Consider the following 24779-nt stretch of genomic DNA (forward strand, 5'->3'; position numbering starts at 1 on the left):
CTTGAAGGAGCTGGATCAGTTTTGCCTTGAAGAATGAGCAAAACTCCCTGTGGCTAGATATGCCAAGCTTATAGAGACATACCCCAAGAGTCTTGCAGCTGTAATTCCTGCAAAAAGTGGCTCTACAAAGTATTGACGTTGGGGGTGAATAGTTATGCACACTCATGTTTGTTGCCGAAACAAAAACGGTTGTGCCGAATTGTTCTGCAGAGTTATTCGAGGAAGCAAAGAGAGGAAGGCTCCACACCAGTATCATATCGAGTTATTTCTCCTCAGTTTCATGATATCTAATTGGTAGTTATGATCTTGTCTCATCGCTGCAACTCACCTACAGACTCGGGAGAGGCGAAGATCGAGAGCCATGCGTCCTCTTAAACACGACCCTGCCAAGCCGCACTGCTTCTTGACACACTGCTCCCTTAACGCGGAAGCCAGCCGCACCTATTTGTGTTTTTCTATACCTGTTTGCTCCTCTCCCTGTAAGCTTTATAGATGCTCCCCACACCCTGGGTGAAACCCTTCTAATTTAGTGTTAACTGGGCGCAGTCTCTGGCAGAGTTTGGAACTGCCGATGTGCGATCAGAAAGCAGAGTTGATCTCAGCCTTTGCTGCCCTTCATCCTATGCTGCCCTTGACGTTTTGGCCCTGACGGAAACATGGATCCCCCCAGAAAACACTACTACTCCAGGTGTTCTCTCTTCATCTGACTACGTTTTCTCTCATAGTCCAAGAGCATCTGGTCGTCATGGTGGTGGCACGAGTGCACTCATTTCTCCTAACTGGAGATTTTCTCTTTTTCTCCCTCTCTCACCTGTCCATTTCCTCATTGGAATTCCATTCCATCAATTTCACTTGATCACTCAAGCTTTACATTTTTGTCATCTGCCTTTGATTAATTTCTTTCCAACTCTCTCTTTTCCCTCCTTGCCTCTTTTGACCTCATCCTTTCCCAGTCCCCTCCAATTCACAAGGCAGGCAATACGCTTGACCTCATCCTTTCCCAGTCCCCTCCAACTCACAAGGCAGGCAATACGCTTGACCTCATCCTTTCCCAGTCCCCTCCAACTCACAAGGCAGGCAATACGCTTGACCTCATCCTTTCCCAGTCCCCTCCAACTCACAAGGCAGGCAATATGCTTAACCTCATCCTTTCCCAGTCCCCTCCCACTCACAAGGCAATACGCTTGACCTCATCCCTTCCCAGTCCCCTCCAAGTCACAAGGCAGGCAACATGCTTGACCTCATCCTTTCCCAGTCCCCTCCCACTCACAGGCAGGCAATACGCTTGACCTCATCCTTTCCCAGTTCCCTCCCACTCACAAGGCAGGCAATACGCTTAACCTCATCCTTTCCCAGTCCCCTCCAAGTCACAAGGCAGGCAACATGCTTGACCTCATCCTTTCCCAGTCCCCTCCCACTCACAGGCAGGCAATACGCTTGACCTCATCCTTTCCCAGTTCCCTCCCACTCACAAGGCAGGCATACGCTTGACCTCATCCTTTCCCAGTCTCCTCCAACTCACAAGGCAATATGCTTGACCTCATCCTTTCCCAGTCCCCTCCCACTCACAGGCAGGCATACGCTTGACCTCATCCTTTCCCAGTCTCCTCCAACTCACAAGGCAATATGCTTGACCTCATCCTTTCCCAGTCCCCTCCCACTCACAAGGCAGGCAATATGCTTGACCTCATCCTTTCCCAGTCCCCTCCAACTCACAAGGCAGGCAATACGCTTGACCTCATCCTTTCCCAGTCCCCTCCAAGTCACAAGGCAGGCAACATGCTTGACCTCATCCTTTCCCAGTTCCCTCCCACTCACAGGCAGGCAATACGCTTGACCTCATCCTTTCCCAGTTCCCTCCCACTCACAAGGCAGGCAATACGCTTAACCTCATCCTTTCCCAGTCCCCTCCCACTCACAGGCAGGCAATACGCTTGACCTCATCCTTTCCCAGTTCCCTCCCACTCACAAGGCAGGCATACGCTTGACCTCATCCTTTCCCAGTCTCCTCCAACTCACAAGGCAATATGCTTGACCTCATCCTTTCCCAGTCCCCTCCCACTCACAAGGCAGGCAATATGCTTGACCTCATCCTTTCCCAGTCCCCTCCAACTCACAAGGCAGGCAATACGCTTGACCTCATCCTTTCCCAGTCCCCTCCAACTCACAAGGCAGGCAATACGCTTGACCTCATCCTTTCCCAGTCCCCTCCAACTCACAAGGCAGGCAATACGCTTGACCTCATCCTTTCCCAGTCCCCTCCAATTCACAAGGCAGGCAATACGCTTGACGTCATCTTTACTAGAGACTGTTCTCCTACTAATCTCACTGCAAACCCCCTCCAGGTCTCTGATCACTTACTTTTTTTCCTTTTCTGTCTCCCTTTCCTCCAACCCTAAGCACAATCTCTCCCAGTACTCTCCTTTTTAATCCTATCATCCCTCCCTTCTGCTAAATCTTCCTGATTCTACCTCTTCCACCCTACTCTCCTCCCTTTTCACATCCTATGCCTCACACTGTCCCCTTTCCTCCCGGCCGGCTCGGCCTTCCCCTCTTGCTCAGTAGGTGAGCGACTTATTGTGAGCTTACTGAACAGGTCTGAGTGAAAAAGGAGGACAACTAAACTTATGGACCTAACATCCTTTCACTCCTTCCTCTCTACCTTATCTTCCTCTGTATCTGCTGCTAAAGCCATTTCAAGCTTCTGCTTCTAACCCTAGGAAACTCTTTTCCACCTTCTCCTCCAACCCTCCTCCTCTCTCCCTCCTCTCTGCGGATAACTTTGTCAACCACTTTGAAAAGAATGTTGACGATATCCACTCCTCATTCAATCAGCCTATTGAGTCCACTGGACTCACTCACACAGAACTACCTTTCGCCTTGACCCCCCCCCTCTCTCCAGATGCGACTAGTGAGGTCTGGCTGCCCGACAAATTACCCGTTCGACCTCATCCAGTCCTCCCTTCTACAGACCATCTCTGGAGACCTTCTTGCATTCCTCACTTCCCTTATCAACTCATCACTGACCATTGGCTGCATCCCCTCTGACTTCAAAATGGCCTAAGTCCTAGATCTATCCACTGCCTTAGAGACTGTGAACCATCAGATCCTCCTCTCCACCCTCTCAGGGCTGGGCGTCTCAGGTTCTGCATACTCTTGGATTGCATCCTACCTGGCAGACCGCTCCTACCAGGTGACATGGAGAGGATCTGTGTCTGCACCACATACTCTCACTACTGGTGTCCCCCAGGGCTCAGTTCTAGGCCCTCTCCTCTTCTCTCTATACGCCAAGTCACTCACAATATCCTCAGATGGTCTCTCCTATCATCGCTATGTGGATGACACTCAACTACTTGTCTCAATACCCCTTCTGACACCCAGGTGGCGACACATATGTCTGCATGCCTGGAAGACATCTAAGCAAGGATGTCGGCCCATCGATCTCAACCTAGACAAGACAGAGCTGCTCTTCCTCCCGGGGAAGGCCTGCCTGCTCAAAGACCTCTCCATCACGGTTGAGAACTCCACAGTATCACCCTTTAAGACTGCAAAGAGCTTGAGAGAGAGAGAGAGAGAGAGAGAGAGAGAGAGAGAGAGAGAGAGAGAGAGAGAGAGAGAGAGACTGGTTAATGCCAATGATTCAACATGGGTTGGAATTACATCCCTCTCTGATAACCATCACTTTACTGTGTAGCTCAGAGAGAGGGGTCTTAGCTAAGACATGGCACGCTTCCTTAGGGCATATGGTTACAAATCAAATATCACCTGTACAGTCCTTCACATAATATAGAGATTTTGCGAATGTAGGTATCAGAAGGTAGGTTAAGGGCTTGAGACATTGCGGAAGTTGGAAAGTGCCCTAGTAGTCATGTAGAAGCTGGGAAAGTGCCCTAGTCATCATGTAGAAGCTGGGAAAGTGCCCCAGTAGTCATGTAGAAGCTGGGAAAGTGGAGAGAGAAAGGCAGTTAGTAGACAGACAGTTTTCCAATGCCAGTGAACCGACTGTATCAGTATATCAGGCTATATCCAGGCTATACCCAAGCTATTCCCAGCACATCAGGCTTTCAGTCTTGGTTGAGGAGAGCCCAGTGCCTGTAGTGGGACATCAAGGCAGAGAAGAGGCAGGTTTAGGAGGAGAGGAGAGAAGATTGGGCTCTGGATTGGAGGAGCACCTGATTGGTATGCTGTCGTCAGGCGGTGTGGAGAGGGAGAAGGCTAGGAGGGTTGTTGGGAGGGGGGTTTACTATGAGAATAAATTGGTTTTGGGTGTGGAGGGAGGGAGGGAAGGGAGAGAGGGAGGGAGGGGAGAGAGGTAGAGAGAGAGACTGACAGAGTGGGAGAGAGAGAAATGTCTTGATATTCGTTTTATGTTGGAAAGCGAGTGGCGGAGCTGAAGTGGTCTCCACCGTCCCTGTGGGGAGGAATGTGGGGAAGTGGGGCTTTCCAGGACCCTCTGTAGAGAACGAGAAAGGATCACTGGTTTATTACAGTATACAGATCTAAGAGAGGGGATGGGGAGAGGGCTTACCAGCGGATCATGACAGGGAAGTCTAGGAGACAGAGGAGGGAAAGAGGGATGTAGAGAAGTAGAGAGAGAAGGAGGGTGGTAGGGAGGGAGGGAGGGGAAGAATGATGGAGGGAAGTAGAGAGAGAAGGAGGGTGGTAGGGAGGGAGGGAAAGAGGGATGGAGGGAGGGAGGGGAACAGGGGAAATGGAGAGAGTGCTTTCTACAATCTACTGAGACTGGTCAAATAAGTGTTTTAATAACATGGTTCACGTAAATGTTCTTGATGTCTATACACTATATGTTTATTTACCCACTCACTATAGGCAATAGGTTTAACTGCATGTTGATTTACCCACTAAAGGCAATAGGTTTAAACTGTATGTTTATTTACCCACTATAGGCAATAGGTTTAAACTGTATGTTTATTTACCCACTATAGGCAATAGGTTTAAACTGTATGTTTATTTACCCACTATAGGCAATAGGTTTAAACTGTATGTTTATTTACCCACTATAGGCAATAGGTTTAAACTGTATGTTTATTTACCCACTATAGGCAATAGGTTTAAACTGTATGTTTATTTACCCACTATAGGCAATAGGTTTAACTGCATGTTGATTTACCCACTAAAGGCAATAGGTTTAAACTGTATGTTTATTTACCCACTATAGGTTTTTAAACTGTATGTTTATTTACCCACTATAGGCAATAGGTTTACACTGTATGTTTATTTACCCACTATAGGCAATATGTTTAAACTGTATGTTTATTTACCCACTATAGGCAATAGGTTTAAACTGTATGTTTATTTACCCACTATAGGCAATAGGTTTAAACTGTATGTTTATTTACCCACTATAGGCAATAGGTTTAAACTGTATGTTTATTTACCCACTATAGGCAATAGGTTTAAACTGTATGTTTATTTACCCACTATAGGCAATAGGTTTAAACTGTATGTTTATTTACCCACTATAGGCAATAGGTTTAAACTGTATGTTTATTTACCCACTATAGGCAATAGGTTTAAACTGTATGTTTATTTACCCACTATAGGCAATAGGTTTAAACTGTATGTTTATTTACCCACTAAAGGCAATAGGTTTAAACTGTATGTTTATTTACCCACTAAAGGCAATAGGTTTAAACTGCATGTTGATTTACCCGCTAAAGGCAATAGGTTTCTGAAGATGTCTTGTGGGATGTGGCATTGTAATGCATCATGCCAGGGTCAGAGATAGCATCACCCCCCTGTCATCATCAGAGCACCGCCATGCGACACTAAAACATGTCCCCTCGTCCTTTCCTGTCAGTCTGAGTGCTCAGGCAGTGTCCTATTTTTTAGTTCTCCCCTTTGTCAGCCACCTGCCCCATCCCCTCCAAAAAGAAAGTGATTGTCTTCTGCAAGCTGCCTCCTTCCATTTCATTAGCTCAATCTCTATCATCTGACACCACGGCTCATAGAAAGCAATCACAAGTAGTGATGTGCAATTCGCTAACGATTCATTCTTTTTGAACAACTCTTTTTACTGACTCGAGGGTCATGATTTGTTTTTTTTTCCGAGAAACTCATTCATTTTAGTCGTTCACTTGACCTGCTGGCCGCATTGAATTCTACAGCAGGATTTAATTCCCACCCCTCCGGCTCAGTGGCTCCAGAGACGTACTCTGACCAGCATCTGTTCATCATGTGAGCGAGGGAAAATAGATCATGCTGCAGGCATCATGTTAAGAACTGATAATTGATCGCATGGTGCAAGAATGAATGCTGTTAATTGATTATTGAATGTTACTCGATGGACACATCTTAGAACCAAAGCATAGGCAGCCAGCCTCTCTCTGCTCAAAACTCGAACTCGAGAACGAATCGATTGGGCTGCTGCAGTTTGTGAACGATATTATGCTAATCTCCCTCGCGGCAGTCAAGCAGTGTCATTCCGCCAAGTAATTCACAATCTAGTCTGGTTGTGTCCGCAATCTTGACCTCAAAGGTAACAGTTAACAATGTTATTCCTATGCCTAGCAATCACAGATGTAAAAAAAAACAAATAGACACACATTTATAAGTCTCCGTCACAAAATGACAGCTCCAATAATAAGCCCTCTATGGTGAACGAGAGGTTTGTTGAATCATGATTTTTTAGAATTTTTAATTCATTGTTTGCCAGTAGGGGGTCATCTGTGCATTGGACATTACTGAATCAAATGAAGGAAATGAGTCGAAAGATTAGTTCTTTTGACTTAATGACTTGAAAATATCAGTGAGAAGAGCCAAACTTCCCACCACTAATGGTGCTGCTTGTTGCTTACTGTTAACAACCCAACTAGTTGTTTTTCTGGGGGTTTTTCTTATAATTTCACATAATTGAAAAAGGCTACTGCGGTCCATTTACCACGCTTTTGTTCTTACTACATCAGCGGAACAGAGACCGTGAGGAGTCTGTTTACTCGAGATTGTCTCTCTCTCTATTCTTTCTCTCTCTCTCTTTCTTTCTCTCTCTCTATTCTTTCTCTCTCTCTATTCTTTCTCTCGCTCTTTCTATCTCTTTCTCTCTCTCTCTGTCTCTCTCTTTATTCTCTCTCACTCTCTATTCGTTCTCTCTCGCTGCCTCTCTCTTTCTATCTCTATTCTTTCTCTCTCTCTCGTTTTCTTGTTTCCTCCATGCCATGATGCCTTTCCGCCTCGTCTGAGATTACTCTAAATTCCAATTTAAAAATAAAACATAGTTCTCTTCATTAAATGGAGAATTCATTGTCTACCTCAGTTATGGGAGATTGTGTGTGTCCGTACATGCGTGTTCATAATACTGTATGTGCAGGCGTTTCTATATTTTTTATGACTGCCATTTGAAAAGAAAAGCCTGTATGAGTTAATGTTAAATCAGACATGTTAAATACATAGTCAAATCACTGTGATTGATGTGCTTGAAAAGTCATTATTTTAACACATAACAGAAATGACAGCAATCCTACATCAATGGATACCTAGTCCATGTCCTCTCTAATTAAGCAGTAAGCCCCGAGGAGGTGTGGTATATGGCCAATATACCACGGCTAAGGGCTGTTTTTAACACAACGCATCACGGATTGCCTGGACACAGCCCTTAGCCGTGATATATTGGACATAAACCACACCTCCTCATGCCTTATTGCTTAATTATAACATAAGGAAGTGAAACGAGGTGTCTTATTGCTATTATGAACTGGTTACCAATGTAATTAGAGCAGTAAAAATAACTGTTTTCTCATACCCGTGGTATATGGTCTGATATGCCACAGATGTCAGCCAATCAGCATTCAGAGCTCAAACCACCCAGTTTATAAGTCTGAATAACCTGAAGGCTGCATCCTACCACTCTCACCACTACTCTCACCACTACTCTCACCACCACTCTCACCACTACTCTCACCACCACTCTCACCACTACTCTCATCACTACTCTCACCACCACTCTCACCACTACTCTCACCACCACTCTCACCACTACTCTCACCACCACTCTCACCACTACTCTCACCACTACTCTCACCACCAGTCTCACCACCAGTCTCACCACCACTCTCACCACTACTCTCACCACTACTCCCACCACCACTCTCACCACCAGTCTCACCACCAGTCTCACCACTACTCTCACCACCGGTCTCACCACCAGTCTCACCACTACTCTCACCACTACTCTCACTACTACTCTCACCACCACTCTCACCACCAGTCTCACCACCACTCTCACCACCAGTCTCACCACTACTCTCACCACCACTCTCACTACTTCTCTCACAGCCACTCTCAGTTCTATAATTGTAATTCGGTGCTCAGGAGATGGTGGTCCTCAATCTATCTGGCCCTCCCGACCCTGCCCTCCCCTGGGAAATGTGTGCAGATATTGGAGTGATTTGCAGTAATAGAACTTTGGGATAAATGGGATTATCCAATCCCCTCCCTCGCAGGGTTCCCCCTGATTCGCAAGTGAACCTCATTACCTGAGCTGGATCCCCTCAGAGCGTCCTCAGGGACACGGTGAAATTACAACAGCATGGTGTTTGTGTGGATCACTGGTCTGTTGGGATGGCAGCTTGTTGATAGACCCTAGTACCTGAGGTACAACAAGATCTCACGGTTTGACTAATTTGACTTCAGATTCTGACGTGTATCAAATTTTCTCCAAACGTTACATTTCGGGGGGTTTTGAATGCAAACCCCCCCACTGGACGTCCTCGGGACATTGAACAAACGTCCAATTTCGAAGTGAATCTTGAGCCACCTGGCTGCATATAGACACATGAATAGGAAGAGTTATGAGGTGTTGAGTGTTCACATTGTGCGGAGAGACCTCATTATTCATTGTAATTACAGGATGTAGTCTGTTTTATTACGAGACATTAGGAAATGGTGTCTTCCCCCGCCGTTTCATTGGGATTTGACCCGTGTCTGTAGTGTGAGCTGACTTCCTTTGACTGTTGCTGAAAGAATGTGTGGCAGGTGGACTGACAGAAAGAACAAGGATGTCGACATTACTCTGACCTCTTCGTCTGTCTTTCTCACTCTTTTATCTCCATACATCTCTCTCTCGTTCCTTTTGCTTCCAATTGTGTCTTGGGTGTGTGTCACCAATACAGAAATACACCAAACATGAGTTCCAGCAGCTCTATATGAGCTATACACATCTGTAACTGTAACCCCCCCTCTCTACATCTTCATGTCTCTCCAGGGAAGGAAGTGTCGGTGGCCACATTCAAGGGGAACGAGTTCTTCTGCTATGACCTGTCGCTGACGCCCATCCAGAGCAGCACGGACGAGATCACGCTTTCCTTTCGCACGCTGCAGCGCAACGGCCTCATGCTGCACACGGGCAAGTCGGCCGACTACGTCAACCTGTCGCTGAAGAGCGGCGCCGTCTGGTTGGTCATCAACCTGGGCTCGGGGGCCTTCGAGGCGCTGGTGGAGCCCGTCAATGGGAAGTTCAATGACAACGCCTGGCACGATGTTCGCGTCACCCGCAACCTGCGCCAGGTAAAGAGACACGACCTGTTTGGTCGAGCTTCTATGCAGGGTTTCTCTCTCGCTTTCTGTATCTTGCTCTCTTTTTTTCTCTCTTTCTTTTTTTCTCTCGTTCAAGCTATTCAATCTGTTGGTCTATATCTCTGTGTATCTACCTTCTCTTTCTTCCTCCACTTTCTCCTGTCACTTTCTGTCTGATGATGGTGATTTTCTCTTCCACTTCCAGGGTTGAGATCTGCAGAGGATTGCTGTGGTGACTTTCTCTCGTCATGTTTTCCTTCTCTGAAAAACAACCAAATATCCATGTAATCTGCTCATTGGGAAAAGCAGTGGGGGGGGGGGGTCAAAGTTAACAGCACAGAGAAAAGATAATAGACCCAGCACATGTAGTCACAAGTTCACATCCATTCGTAGATGTGGATATCTAATGCCCGTAGGTCTATGTTGCCCTAATAGGGAACTCTGGGTTCAATAGTCTTGTTTCAATATGTATTTATGTAAAGCACTTACCCACGTTATGATTTCTAATTCATCTGTAGAGACGGTGCATTTTATCCCCGTCTAAACCCATTACTCAACAGATCTTTACAACCCGCTAATCACAGTCAGGAAGAAAGGAATCCTACACACACACACGCACACGCACACGCACACACACACGCACACAAACACACCAACACCCACAAATTGAATAGCAGAGGCAGAGGCTCGATGCCAGGTCATCAATTGGCAGTTGTAGATAGTGGCAGTGAGATGCAATCAATTTGACTTAAGATTGCCTTGCTTACTTATCCCAGTGTTTTGGTAATGGTAATTGGAACGAATGGCTTGTCGGCCCTAATAATAGCTGTTGTAATGGGCCCGTATTGCAACCTTGCCTGATGTGAATGTGTTAACAAACAAAAGAAACAACGCCAACTCTTTTGTCCAGCGCCGCAGCAAACATTTACACAAAGCCCTACTTCCTATCACCTGGAAACACAACAGGAGCTTCAAACTTCCCAGGACTTTTTAATGACTGCAGAGTTCAGTCTCCGGCAGGAGGAAGAAAAGTTGTGTTGCTGGGAAAGAAACCTCAAAATTGAAGTAAAGCTGCTGCGTTGTCTTTCAGAGGAAGCTCTCCAGACCAACTAGGGTTGAAGTATTGGCTGTCATAAAAGTCTGATTCTTCCTGCAGAGGTTCAGCCACTGCAGTCATGTCATAATAAAAAGACATGTATTTTATGTGAGCTTGACTCAGGGGTCAAAGTGTTTGACACTGGGAAAACTCTGATCGCACACTGACAGAGAGACTTGTTTGGGGTGCACAATCACTAAGTCATACAGAAGCCGGAATGCTCACTGTACTGTACAATTCTGGGATCATAGGCACACGCACGCACGCACACACACACACACACACACACACACACACACACACACACACACACACACACACACACACACACACACACACACACACACACACACACATTAGGGATAGGCATTTTAAATGACTTCAGTAGAGCCTCCCGAGTGTCACAGCGGTCTAAGTAACTGTATCACAAAATTGTCCCAGCGTCTTCCGGGTTTGGGGAGGGTTTGGTCAGGGGGGCTTTTCTTGGCTCATTGCCCTCTAGTGACTCCTTGTAGCGGGCCGGGAGCCTGTGGGCTGACCTTGGTCGCCAGGTGAACGGTCTTTCCTCCTACACATTGGTGCGCCTGGCTTCCAGGTTAAGCGGGCGCATGTTATGAAGCGCCGTTTGGGTGGTGCAGTGGTCGAGGGCACTGCATCGCAGTGCTAGCTGTGCCACCAGAGACCGCCGCGACCTGGAGTTCCATGGGGCGACACACAATTGGCCCAGCGTCGTCTAGGTTAGGGAGGGTTTGGCCGGTAGGGTTTGGCCGATATCCTTGTCTCATTGCGCACTAGCGACTCCTGTGGCGGGCCGGGCGCATGCTAACCAGGTCGCCAGGTGTACGGTGTTTCCTCTGACACATTGGTGCGGCTGGCTTCCGGGTTGGATGCGAGCTGTGTTAAGAAGCAGTGCGGCTTGGTTGGGTTGTGTTTCGGAGGACGCATGGCTTTCGACCTTCGTCTCTCTACTAACAATTGGATACAACAAAATTGGGGAGAAAAGGGGGTCAAATGTTTTTTCTAAATACAAAAAAAGAAGCGCAGTTTGACAGGCCATGTTTTGGAGCTCGACCTTCACCTCCCCAGCCTGTTGGTTGGTTGCAGCGATGAGACAAGATCGAAATTGGGGAGAAAAGGGGGGGGGTAAAATACACCAAAAAAATGATTATGTTAAAATGATTTCAGAATTCAAATAACATCATGATAGTTTTTCGGATATCCGGATAGTCGAAATAAGAAATACATTTGAATCTTCAATGGAGACTTGCTCGATGCGCGCGCGAGAGATGGTGCACTGTACTCTGCTTGTTTCAGGAGAAGGGCGTGGGGGAGGGCCAGAGAGGAGCAGGGGTCACTGTGAGGTACTCTATGTGATTGGCAAACAAGGAGAGAGAGAGAAAGTAGCCAATCCCAATTGCGCTAGTTAGCCTATGGCAGCAATATGTTTATCTATCTCTCATACCATCTGGTAGTGCCTGACTTGACTGCATTCACATTGTTGTGAAGAAGCTAGTTACAGTATCCAGCTAAGTTAGCCAGCTAGATAGCTAAAGTAGCGAGGCTAATAGAGGCTATTTTGCAGCACTCCCCGTGAAATGTCTACAACAACTGCGTTCATATGAAACAACAGCTACCGGTTGGTTGATCATTGAAGCCTACTCCTTTTCATTTAACCAACTTAATTACGTAATTGTAATTACATTTTGCTTTGATTAGAAATCTCCCAGTTCCCTTGCTACACATGTAGCCTCTGACTGTAGCCCATAAAACTGTTGTTTTCTTAAACTATTGAATGTAATGGTCTATCCTATGTAGCAATGTCACAGATAGACAAAGGCCTAACACGCAGGAACACAGGAACACACACACACACACACACACACACACACACACACACACACACACACACACACACACACACACACACACACACACACACACACACACACACACACACACACACACACACACACACACACACACACACACACACACACACGGCAGGGGTCAAATATGTTTGCTGCTGGGGCATGCTTGCTCACCAGAGTGAAACTGGTTTAATGAGCTTGGAAAGCCAACATGATTCTAGAGATTTAGACCCTGATCCCAACCACTCACCACCAGTCCCAACATAGCAATCCACACTGAGATACCACACACACACACACACACACACACACACACACACACACACACACACACACACACACACACACACACACACACACACACACACACACACACACACACACACACACACACACACACTGGCTGAGGGAGGATAACGAAGGCATTGACCTGACCAGTGACCTCTGACCCAGTGTTTGCAGCCTCTCTGCTCTTGGACTAATCAATAGCGTGGTAGCAGGTCATGTTACACATACATATGCAGGAGACAGGAGAAGAGGCATGCAGAAACACACACTCACACACACACCATTCACCCCCCACAAACTGTTCAGCCTCCCGTTCGTATTATATACCCCCAGTTTTCATCATGATGTCATATCCCTAGGATACCCCTCTCCTCAGTCTTCACCAGCCCATAGCTGTACCCCTAGCTCCAAAGCCACGATTATCAATCCGTTTTAATGCCTACAGTAGTTTGATTCCATTCCATTGGTTTTAAGTGCTCTTGCTGTGTGGTTCGGCATCATTAGTAACAATGAGCTTCCCAAACTGTCCGTCATTCAGAGTTTATTTTTTTCTCTCATTGTATTTATTTCTCATCCAACACCACCCACCTGAAACCTGTGAATGTGTCACCTTTTTAATGGTAAAAAGGAGGAATATAGAATTAGCTGAGAAGAAATGGAATCCTAAACAAAGAAGAAATGCCGAGAAACACAGAAGAATCACACCGCCACCCAGTGGTGTTGAGAGGTAATGCTTCACTACAGGCCTGTATAGAGGATATATAATGCTGTCCTACAGGTCTGTATAGGGGAGAGGTAATGCTGTACTGCAGGCCTGTACATGGGGAGAGGTAATGCTTTCCTACATGTATTTATAGAGGTGAGATAATGCTGTCCTACAGGCCTGTATAGGGGAGAGGTAATGCAGACCTGTATAGGGGAGAGGCAATATTGTGGATTTGTAATGTTGTACTGCATAGGAGAGAGGTAAATGCTGTACTGCAGACCTGTATAAGGGAGAGGTAATGCTGTACTGCATAGGGGCGAGGCAATGCTGTACTGTAGGCCTGTATAGGGGAGAGTGCTGCACTGGAGTGGTAACCCTGTATTGTATATAGATTTGTACTTTGTCAGCTAGGGGGTTTGAACTTGCAACCTTCGGGTTACTAGTCCAACGCTCTAACCACTAGGCTACCCTGCCGCCCACAATGACTGCCTACCAGGGAACAGTGGGTTAACTGTCTTGTTCAGGGGCAGAACTACATATTTTTTTTACCTTGTCAGCTCTGGGATTCGATCCAGCAACCTTTCAGTTACTGACCCAATGATCTAACCACTCGGTTACCTGCCGTCCCAGAATTCTGTACTGCTGGCCTGTATAGGGAATACGGTTTGGTTGGTCCCTGTGGTATATGGATGATGGGCAGTCAAGGCTGTTCACACTGACCTCTCATCATGGAAGAAGCCCCCCCAAACACACAGAGGCCGGCCGGTAGGCGTCCCCTCCCTCCTCCTCTCCCTCTACCCCTCCATTCTCTTCCGTCTCTCTCCGGCTCTGACATAATGAGATACTATCATGGATGGTTTACAGACTTTAAGCAGTGGTGACTGTGCTGCACTACTCCAGAGCTGAGACGCTGGACAGACGGACCAACAGACACAATACATTGCATACAATGCAAACCCATACAGCGAGACCAATACAAATGGACACGCAGGGAGGGTGTCTAGACATGAACAATTGTTCAACACATGCTGCTGCACACATCCACACACTCGCACAGAAAGTGGTTGTTTTCCACTTGCATTCATGTAACAGTTTCAAACCAAAGAGATGTAATGTTTCAGACCAAAGAGATGTAATGTTTCAGACCAAAGAGATGTAATGTTTCAGACCAAAGAGATGTAATGTTTCAGACCAAAGAGATGTAATGTTTCAGACCAAAGAGATGTAATGTTTCAGACCAAAGAGATGTAATGTTTCAGACCAAAGAGATGTAATGTTTCAGACCAAAGAGATGTAATGTTTCAGACCGAAGAGATGTAATGTTTCAGACCAAAGAGATGTAATGTTTCAGACCAAAGAGATGTAATGTTTCAGACCAAAGAGATGTAATGTTTCAGACTGAAGAGATGTAATGTTTCAGACCGAAGAGATGTAATGTTTCAGACCAAAGAGATGTAATGTTTCAGACCAAAGAGATGTAATGTTTCAGACCGAAGAGATGTAATGTTTCAGACTGAAGAGATGTAATGTTTCAGACCAAAGAGATGTAATGTTTCAGACCAAAGAGATGTAATGTTTCAGACCAAAGAGATGTAATGTTTCAGACCAAAGAGATGTAATGTTTCAGACCAAAGAGATGTAATGTTTCAGACCAAAGAGATGTAATGGTTTCAGACCAAAGAGATGTAACGTTTAAAACCAAAGAGATGTAATGTTTCAGACCAAAGAGATGTAATGTTTCAGACCAAAGAGATGTAATGTTTCAGACCAAAGAGATGTAACGTTTCAGACCAAAGAGATGTAATGTTTCAGACCAAAGAGATGTAATGTTTCAGACCAAAGAGATGTAACGTTTCAGACCAAAGAGATGTAATGTTTCAGACCAAAGAGATGTAATGTTTCAGACCAAAGAGATGTAATGTTTCAGACCAAAGAGATGTAATGTTTCAGACCAAAGAGATGTAATGTTTCAGACCAAAGAGATGTAATGTTTCAGACCAAAGAGATGTAACGTTTCAGACCAAAGAGATGTAATGGTTTCAGACCAAAGAGATGTAATGTTTCAGACCAAAGAGATGTAATGTTTCAGACCAAAGAGATGTAATGTTTCAGACCAAAGAGATGTAACGTTTCAGACCAAAGAGATGTAATGTTTCAGACCAAAGAGATGTAATGGTTTCAGACCAAAGAGATGTAATGTTTCAGACCAAAGAGATGTAACGTTTCAGACCAAAGAGATGTAATGGTTTCAGACCAAAGAGATGTAATGTTTCAGACCAAAGAGATGTAATGTTTCAGACCAAAGAGATGTAACGTTTCAGACCAAAGAGATGTAATGGTTTCAGACCAAAGAGATGTAATGTTTCAGACCAAAGAGATGTAATGTTTCAGACCAAAGAGATGTAACGTTTCAGACCAAAGAGATGTAATGTTTCAGACCAAAGAGATGTAACGTTTCAGACCAAAGAGATGTAATGTTTCAGACCAAAGAGATGTAACGTTTCAGACCAAAGAGATGTAATGGTTTCAGACCAAAGAGATGTAATGTTTCAGACCAAAGAGATGTAATGTTTCAGACCAAAGAGATGTAATGTTTCAGACCAAAGAGATGTAACGTTTCAGACCAAAGAGATGTAATGGTTTCAGACCAAAGAGATGTAATGTTTCAGACCAAAGAGATGTAATGTTTCAGACCAAAGAGATGTAATGTTTCAGACCAAAGAGATGTAATGTTTCAGACCAAAGAGATGTAACGTTTCAGACCAAAGAGATGTAATGGTTTCAGACCAAAGAGATGTAATGTTTCAGACCAAAGAGATGTAACGTTTCAGACCAAAGAGATGTAATGTTTCAGACCAAAGAGATGTAATGTTTCAGACCAAAGAGATGTAATGTTTCAGACCAAAGAGATGTAATGGTTTCAGACCAAAGAGATGTAATGTTTCAGACCAAAGAGATGTAATGTTTCAGACCAAAGAGATGTAATGTTTCAGACCAAAGAGATGTAATGTTTCAGACCAAAGAGATGTAACGTTTCAGACCAAAGAGATGTAATGGTTTCAGACCAAAGAGATGTAATGTTTCAGACCAAAGAGATGTAATGGTTTCAGACCAAAGAGATGTAATGTTTCAGACCAAAGAGATGTAATGTTTCAGACCAAAGAGATGTAATGTTTCAGACCAAAGAGATGTAATGTTTCAGACCAAAGAGATGTAACGTTTCAGACCAAAGAGATGTAATGTTTCAGACCAAAGAGATGTAATGTTTCAGACCAAAGAGATGTAATGTTTCAGACCAAAGAGATAAGTAATCTACTAGGTGACACATAATATACCCAACTCTGTATTCACGATTGAACTTGTTGACAGTCACACATCTTTAGCAGTAAAACGTCATGCATTCTGTTCACAATAGCAGACATGGATAGCCCTCAACAATAAATATCTTGAGCACTAGTTTCGCTTGGCCAGTGAGAGAACCGCGAATGGTCTTGGTTTCGCTCACACACACAAAGACTTTGAGAGTTAAGACGCCTCCAGTCATTGTGAATGAAACCTCTCCACCGAGTTTTAAGTCCATCTAAAACTGTGTTTGGGTTATCGAGCGCTTTGCCACCACCAATGTAGGAAGGCAGCAGGAGAGGATGAACATGGCTGGTTCTGCCAAGATATCACTCTCTCCGGCTACAGTCAATTCATTCACCTCGCAGTGGTTACATTCATTGTGCTGTCTGTGCCGGATATGTCAGTTTTCTTAGGGGGATCTAGTACTTCATGTTTTCTGAAACCATGGAAACCGCCAACATAAGGAAATCTAGCAGATCTGATACCCCGGTACATAGTCTACTGTGAGACAATAACATGCTGTACTGTATACTGCAGCCGACAGAAAAGACAACGGGGAACATTCTTCCTATTTCCCCTTATTTTGATCTGTGGGTCTCATTCCAAGCCACTTACTGAAAGAGGGTAATACAGTAAGGCCAGTCAGGGGCTGTCTATCTGTCTGTGTGTTTAACAGACACCTTAGGCCCCTGAGGGGACCTACAGCCATTAGGAAATATGAGCCAGGCAGGGAGAGCTGCAGGACATCAGGAGTGTGTGTTTGGGGATGGGTGTGTGTTTTCCTGCCTGCCTGCCTATGTGTGTGTGAGTGGGTGTATCCGTGTGCACGTACTCGCGTGTTTGTGTGTGTGATAGTCTACCTGCAGTGATAAAAGAGGAAGAGTCTCTTGGATGCAGAGCACAGCTTTGGGAGCGAGGGGAAGGGAAAGGGGAGCGAGGGGATGGGAAAGGATGAACATGGGGGATAAGAAAGGGAGGGAGGAGATGGGAAAGGGAGGGGGAGATGGGAAAGGGAACAGGGGATGAGAAAGGGAGGGAGGAGATGGGAAAGGGAGGGAGGAGATGGGAAAGGGAGGAGATGGGAAAGGTAAGGCGTCAGGGGAAGGGAACAGGGGGAGGGGAGATGGGAAAGGGAACCAGAGGGGATGAGAAAGGGAGGAAGGGGAGATGGGAAAGGGGGAGGGGATGAGAAAGGGAGGGAGGAGATGGGAAAAAGGGAGGGAGGAGATGGGAACGAGGGGATGAGAAAGGGAACGAGGGGATGAGAAAGGGAGGGAGGAGATGGGAAAGGGAGGGAGGGGATGAGAAAGGGAGGGAGGAGATGGGAAAGGGAGGGAGGGGATGAGAAAGGGAGGGAGGAGATGGGAAAGGGAGGGAGGAGATGGGAAAGGGAGCGAGGAGATGGGAAAGGGAGGGAGGGGATGAGAAAGGGAGGGAGGAGATGGGAAAGGGAGGGAGGAGATGGGAAAGGGAGGGAGGAGATGGGAAAGGGAGGGAGGAGATGGGAAAGGTAGCGAGGGGATGAGAAAGGGAGGGAGGAGATGGGAAAGGGAGGGAGGAGATGGGAAAGGGAGGGAGGAGATGGGAAAGGTAGCGAGGGGAAGGGAAAGGGAACGAGGGGATAAGAAAGGGAGCGAGGGGATGAGAAAGGGAGTGAGGGAATGGAAAAGGGAGAAAGGGAATGGGAAAGGGAGCGAGGGGAAGGGAAAGGGAGCGAGGGGATGGGAAAGGGAGCGAGGGGATGGGAAAGGGAGCGAGGGGATGGGAAAGGGAGCGAGGGGATGGGAAAGGGAGCGAGGGGATGAGATGGGGAGCAAGGGGATGGGAAAGGGAGCGAGGGGATGAGATGGGGAGCAAGGGGATGGGAAAGGGAGCGATGGGATGGGAAAGGGAGCGAGGGGATGGGAAAGGGAGCGAGGGGATGAGATGGGGAGCAAGGGGATGGGAAAGGGAGCGAGGGGATGGGATGGGGAGCAAGGGGATGGGGAAGGGAGCGATGGGATGGGAAAGGGAGCGAGGGGATGAGATGGGGAGCAAGGGGATGGGAAAGGGAGCGAGGGGATGGGAAAGGGCGTGAGGGGATGGGAAAGGGAGCGAGGGGATGGGAAAGGGAGCGAGGGTATGAGAAAGGGAGCAAGGGGATGGGAAAGGGAGCGAGGGGATGGGAAAGGGAGCGAGGGGATGAGATGGGGAGCAAGGGGATGGGAAAGGGAGCGAGGGGATGAGAAAGGGAGCGAGGGGATGAGATGGGGAGCAAGGGGATGGGAAAGGGCGTGAGGGGATGGGAAAGGGGGTGAGGAGATGGGAAAGGGAGCGAGGAGATGGGAAAGGGCGTGAGGAGATGGGAAAGGCGTGAGGGGATGGGAAAGGGCGTGAGGAGATGGGAAAGGGGGTGAGGAGATGGGAAAGGGAGCGAGGAGATGGGAAAGGCGTGAGGGGATGGGAAAGGGCGTGAGGAGATGGGAAAGGCGTGAGGAGATGGGAAAGGGCGTGAGGAGATGGGAATGTGCGTGAGGAGATGGGCAAGGGAGCGAGGGGATGAGATGGGGAGGGAGGGAATGGAAAAGGGATTTATATTTATTTCTCTCTGTCTCTCTCCGACTCTCTGTCTCCTCTCTCTTTCTCTCTTTCTCTCTTTCTCTCTCCGAATCTCTCTCTTTCTCCCTCTCTCTCTCCTTCTCTCTCCCTCTGTCTCTCTCACTTTGTCTCTCTCTCTTTCTCTCTCCGACTCCGACTCTCCCTCCCTCTCTCTCTCTCCCTCCCTCTCTCTCTCTCTCTATCTCTCTCTATCTCTCTCTCTCTCTATCTCTCTCCCTCTCTCTCTCTCTCTGCCTCTCTGCATCCTCCCAGTGTCTTCCTGCCTGGTATTCTAACCCTGTCTTTTCTTTATATAATTAGACCTTGGGTTCAGCCATTGGTTTAATTGTCGGATATAACAGATTTGTCTTGTTCTTTAAGTGCTGAGCATGCTGCTCTGCCCATACTGGGGTTCAGTGCCCTGAGTTCAGCTCCTCCAATACACTTTGAGTGAACAAAGTAACCTGTTGACTGTACAGACTGCACACACACTCATGCATGAGCAGACACACACACACACAGAGAGAGAGAGAGAGAGAGGGGAGGGGATGAGGAATAAGGGATGAGGAATATTCCATTATTCCTTAGGCAGAATAAATAACAACCAGAACCACAGTCAATAGTGGAGGATCTCTGGATCTCTTCACCTCTTGTTTTCTTTCCCTGTCTATTAGGTATCATCTAGCTTAGCAGCTGCAATTATGCCCCTTCCTCCCCTTCCATCCCTCTCCCTCCCCCTTCCATCCCTCTCCCTTCCATCCCTCTCCCTCCCCCTTCCACCCCTCTCCCTCCCCCTTCCATCCCTCTCCCTTCCATACCTCTCTCTCCCCCTTCCATCCCTCTCCCTCCCCCTTACACCCCTATCCCTCCCCCTTCCATCCCTCTCCCTCCCACCTTCCACCCCTCTCCTTCCACCCCTCTCCCTCCCACCTTCCACCCCTCTCCCTCTCGCTTCCATCCCTCACCCTCCCCCTTCCCTCCCTCTCCCTCCCACATCCCACCCCTCTCCCTCCCACCTCCCACCCCTCTCCCTCCCCCTTCCATCCCTCTCCCTCCCACCTTCCACCCCTCTCCCTCTCCCTTCCATCCCTCCCCCTTCCCTCCCTCTCCCTCCCACCTTCCACCCCTCTCCCTCCCTCTTCCCTCCCTCTCCCTCTACCTTCCATCCCTCTCCCTCCCCTTCCATCCCTCTCCCTCCCTTTCCATCCCTCTTTCCATCCCTTCCAGCATCAACATTTTTTGACACAGAAAGAAAGCCTCTAGAATTCAGAACAGTTCGTCCAATCGATTCCTCCTCTCCCTTCCACTTGCATCCCCCTTCCTCTCCCCGCTTGTAATTTGTCACCTAGCAACCGGCCGGTCCGCTAGCTGTTGTTTCATCCATCTCATGTACAGGAGAGACATTAACCACTTCATTGTCATCACCTCTTGTCCTCATTACATTCTAAAGTCCACTCTCTCTTTAGTCTAAAGAGTATCACATCTCTCGTCGGGCTAACAAAGCATTTTTCATAACATTCCCTCAGCAAGGACTGCTCAAACGATAGCAGAGCCTCCGAGCAATTGAGCACCCACCTTGCAAAATCAATAAGACCAAAGCAATCTATCGATGGTAATGGCCGCCAGTGCTTATCGTAGTTTAATCCAGGTGAGTTAAAACGCCATTCGGATTGTCTAGGGTGTAGTGGCAACATTCATAATGGTAATATCATATCACCATTAGTTTACTTGTTCACAAGAGATAACAAATCTATCAACCGTGGCAGTCAGGGGGGTGACGCAAGGGTGAGGCAAGCGGACGATTCGGGAGGGGTGATACAGGCTAATGAATGATGTGAGAGGCCAGACTCCCTGTGGATTGGGTGAAATGGCATGCGGTGTAACAGTTGGATAAAATGGCATGTGGTGTAACAGTTGGGTAAAATGGCATGTGGTGTAACAGTTGGGTAAAATGGCATGTGGTGTAACAGTTAGGAGAAATGGCATGCGGTGTAACAGTTGGATAAAATGGCATGTGGTGTAACAGTTGGGTAAAATGGCATGTGGTGTAACAGTTGGATAAAATGGCATGCGGTGTAACAGTTGGATAAAATGGCATGCGGTGTAACAGTTGGATAAAATGGCATGTGGTGTAACAGTTGGGTAAAATGCCATGTGGTGTAACAATTGGGTAAAATGGCATGTGGTAACAGTTGGGAGAAATGGCATTCGGTGTAACAGTTGGATAAAATGGCATGCGGTGTAACAGTTGGATAAAATGGCATGCGGTGTAACAGTTGGATAAAATGGCATGTGGTGTAACAGTTGGGTAAAATGCCATGTGGTGTAACAATTGGGTAAAATGGCATGTGGTAACAGTTGGGAGAAATGGCATGCGGTGTAACAGTTGGGTAAAATGGCATGTGGTGTAACAATTGGGTAAAATGGCATGTGGTGTAACAGTTGGGTAAAATGGCATTTGGTGTAACATTTGGGAGAAATGGCATGTGGTGTAACAGTTGGGTAAAATGACATGTGGTGTAACAGTTGGGTAAAATGGCATGTGGTGTAACAGTTAGGAGAAATGGCATGCAGTGTAACAGTTGGGTAAAATGGCATGTTGTGTAACAGTTGGGTAAAATGGCATGTGGTGTAACAGTTGGGTAAAATGGCATGTGGTGTAACAGTTGGGTAAAATGGCATTTGGTGTAACAGTTGGGTAAAATGGCATGTGGTGTAACAGTTGGGTAAAATGGCATGCGGTGTAACAGTTGGGTAAAATGACATGTGGTGTAACAGTTGGGTAAAATGGCATGTGGTGTAACAGTTAGGAGAAATGGCATGCGGTGTAACAGTTGGGTAAAATGGCATGTTGTGTAACAGTTGGGTAAAATGGCATGTGGTGTAACAGTTGGGTAAAATGGCATGTGGTGTAACAGTTGGGTAAAATGGCATGTGGTGTAACAGTTGGGTAAAATGGCATGTGGTGTAACAGTTGGGTAAAATGGCATGCGGTGTAACAGTTGGGAGAAATGGCATGCGGTGTAACAGTTGGGAGAAATGGCATGTGGTGTAACAGTTTGGTGAAATGGCATGCAGTGTAACAGTTGGAAGAAATGGCATGTGGTGTAACAGTTGGGTGAAATGGCATGTGGTGTAACAGTTTGGTGAAATGGCATGCAGTGTAACAGTTGGGTGAAATGGCATGTGGTGTAACAGTTTGGTGAAATGGCATGCAGTGTAACAGTTGGGTGAAAAGGCATGTGGTGTAACAGTTGGGAGAAATGGCATGTGGTGTAACATTTGGGTGAAAAGGCATGTGGTGTAACAGTTGGGTGAAAAGGCATGTGGTGTAACAGTTGGATGAAAAGGCATGTGGTGTAACAGTTGGGTGAAAAGGCATGTGGTGTAACAGTTGGGTGAAAAGGCATGTGGTGTAACAGTTGGGTGAAAAGGCATGTGGTGTAACAGTTGGGTGAAAAGGCATGTGGTGTAACAGTTGGGTGAAAAGGCATGTGGTGTAGCAGTTGGGTGAAATGGCATGTCTTGTAACAGTTGGGAGAAATGGCATGTGTTTGGGATCATTGTCATACTGAAATACCCATTCTTCGGATGCAACTCAGCATTCTTTGTCCTACAAACACGACGAGTTGAGTTTTTACCAAAAAGTTATATTTTGGTTTCATCTGATCATATGACATTCTCCCAATCTTCTTCTGGATCATCCAAATGCTCTCTAGCAAATTTCAGACGGGCCTGGACATGTACTGGCTTAAGCAGGGGGACAGGTCTGGCACTGCAGGATTTGAGTCCCTGGCAGCATAGTGTGTTACTGATGGTAGGCTTTGTTACTTTGGTCCCAGCTCTCTGCCGGTAATCCACTAGGTCCCCCCGTGTGGTTCTGGGATTTTTGCTCACTGTTCTTGTGACCCCACGGGGTGAGATCTTGCGTGGAGCCCCAGATCGAGGGAGATTATCAGTGGTCTTGTATGTCTTCCATATCCTAATAATTGCTCCCACAGTTGATTTCTTCAAACCAAGCTGCTTACCTATTGCAGATTCAGTCTTCCCAGCCTGGTGCACGTCTACAATTTTGTTTCTGGTGTCCTTTGACAGCTCCTTTGGTCTTGGCCATAGTGGAGTTTGGAGTGTGACTGTTTGAGGTTGTGGACAGGTGTATTTTATACTGATAACAAGTTCAAACAGGTGCCATTAATACAGGTAACAAGTGGAGGACAGAGGAGCCTCTTAATAAAGAAGAAGTTACAGGTCTGTGAGAGCCAGAAATCTTGCTTGTTTGTAGGTGACCCAAAACTTATTTTCCACCATCATTTTCAAATGAATTAATAAAAAATCCTACAATGTGATTTTCTGGAATTTTTTTTCTCATTTTGTCTGTCATAGTTGAAGTGTACCTATGATGAAAATTACAGGCCTCTCTCATCTTTTTAAGTGGGAGAACTTGCACAATTGGTGGCTGACTAAATACTTTTTTTGCCCCACTGTATGTATGTATGTATGTATGTATGTATGTATGTATGTATGTATGTATGTATGTATGTATGTATGTATGTATGTATGTATGCAGGTAGGTGTACGTGTGTGTGCGCCTTCATGTTTATTAACATCTTCACCCCTTCTCACTCAGATAGAGCCCTTCTTTACCACTAATAGCTCGGTCACCGCCTGTCATGTTTATTCATGTCCCAGTTTGCATCTTACAGTCATTTTAACCAGACCTACTGTATATTTACGTTCAACATCTCTGGACCATTAGAACACACTCACACAGGTTGCACGTAGCATCTTTGGAGATACACAAATGGGGGAGGGGAAAGAGAGAGAGAGAGTGATGATTATAGGGAAAGGGATAGCAGAGGAGAAACATAGGCCATCATTTTCTTTTGTGGCTGTACACACAGCCCCGTCTGTCTGCATGATTGCACTGACATTTATATTTTCATCTGGTGGTGTTTTGTCAATTTCCATTACTGGAAGCCTAAGCTGTGGTGTTGGGGTTGAGGGAGGGAGGGAAATTAGGCAGGGAAGGGTGTATCAAGAGAGGATTGGAATGAAAGCGGGAACTAACTAGCTGTTAGAAAGACTCCTCTCGGGCCTCCACTGACCAGCGATACTCTGTTCGACACGTCCGCTGCGACATGCGTTGCATGAAAAACACATACAGTGCCATCCGAAAGCATTCACACCCCTTGACCTTTCCACATTTTGTTGTGTTACAGCCTGAATTTAAAGTGAATTCAATTTAGATTTTGTGTCACTGATCCACACACAACACCCCATAATATCAAAGTGGAATTATGTTTTTGAAATGTTTACAATTGAATACAAAATGAAAAGGTGAAATGTCTTGAGTCAATAAGTATTCAAC

At 46.4% G+C, this 24779-nt stretch overlaps 1 protein-coding gene across 1 annotated transcript in view; it reads left to right on the top strand.

Annotated features, from left to right (window-relative positions):
- LOC118392701 (neurexin-1-like) overlaps positions 1–24779 on the top strand; it is a 1157590-nt gene that overhangs the window by 517123 nt on the left and 615688 nt on the right. Inside the window, exon 6 of the mRNA XM_052460740.1 lies at positions 9221–9522. Coding sequence (XP_052316700.1) covers positions 9221–9522 — 302 coding nt within the window. The remainder of the gene's footprint in view (positions 1–9220; positions 9523–24779) is intronic.

The sequence above is a fragment of the Oncorhynchus keta genome, chromosome 13 (assembly GCF_023373465.1).
Source record: "Oncorhynchus keta strain PuntledgeMale-10-30-2019 chromosome 13, Oket_V2, whole genome shotgun sequence".
Taxonomy (NCBI): Eukaryota; Metazoa; Chordata; class Actinopteri; order Salmoniformes; family Salmonidae; genus Oncorhynchus; species Oncorhynchus keta.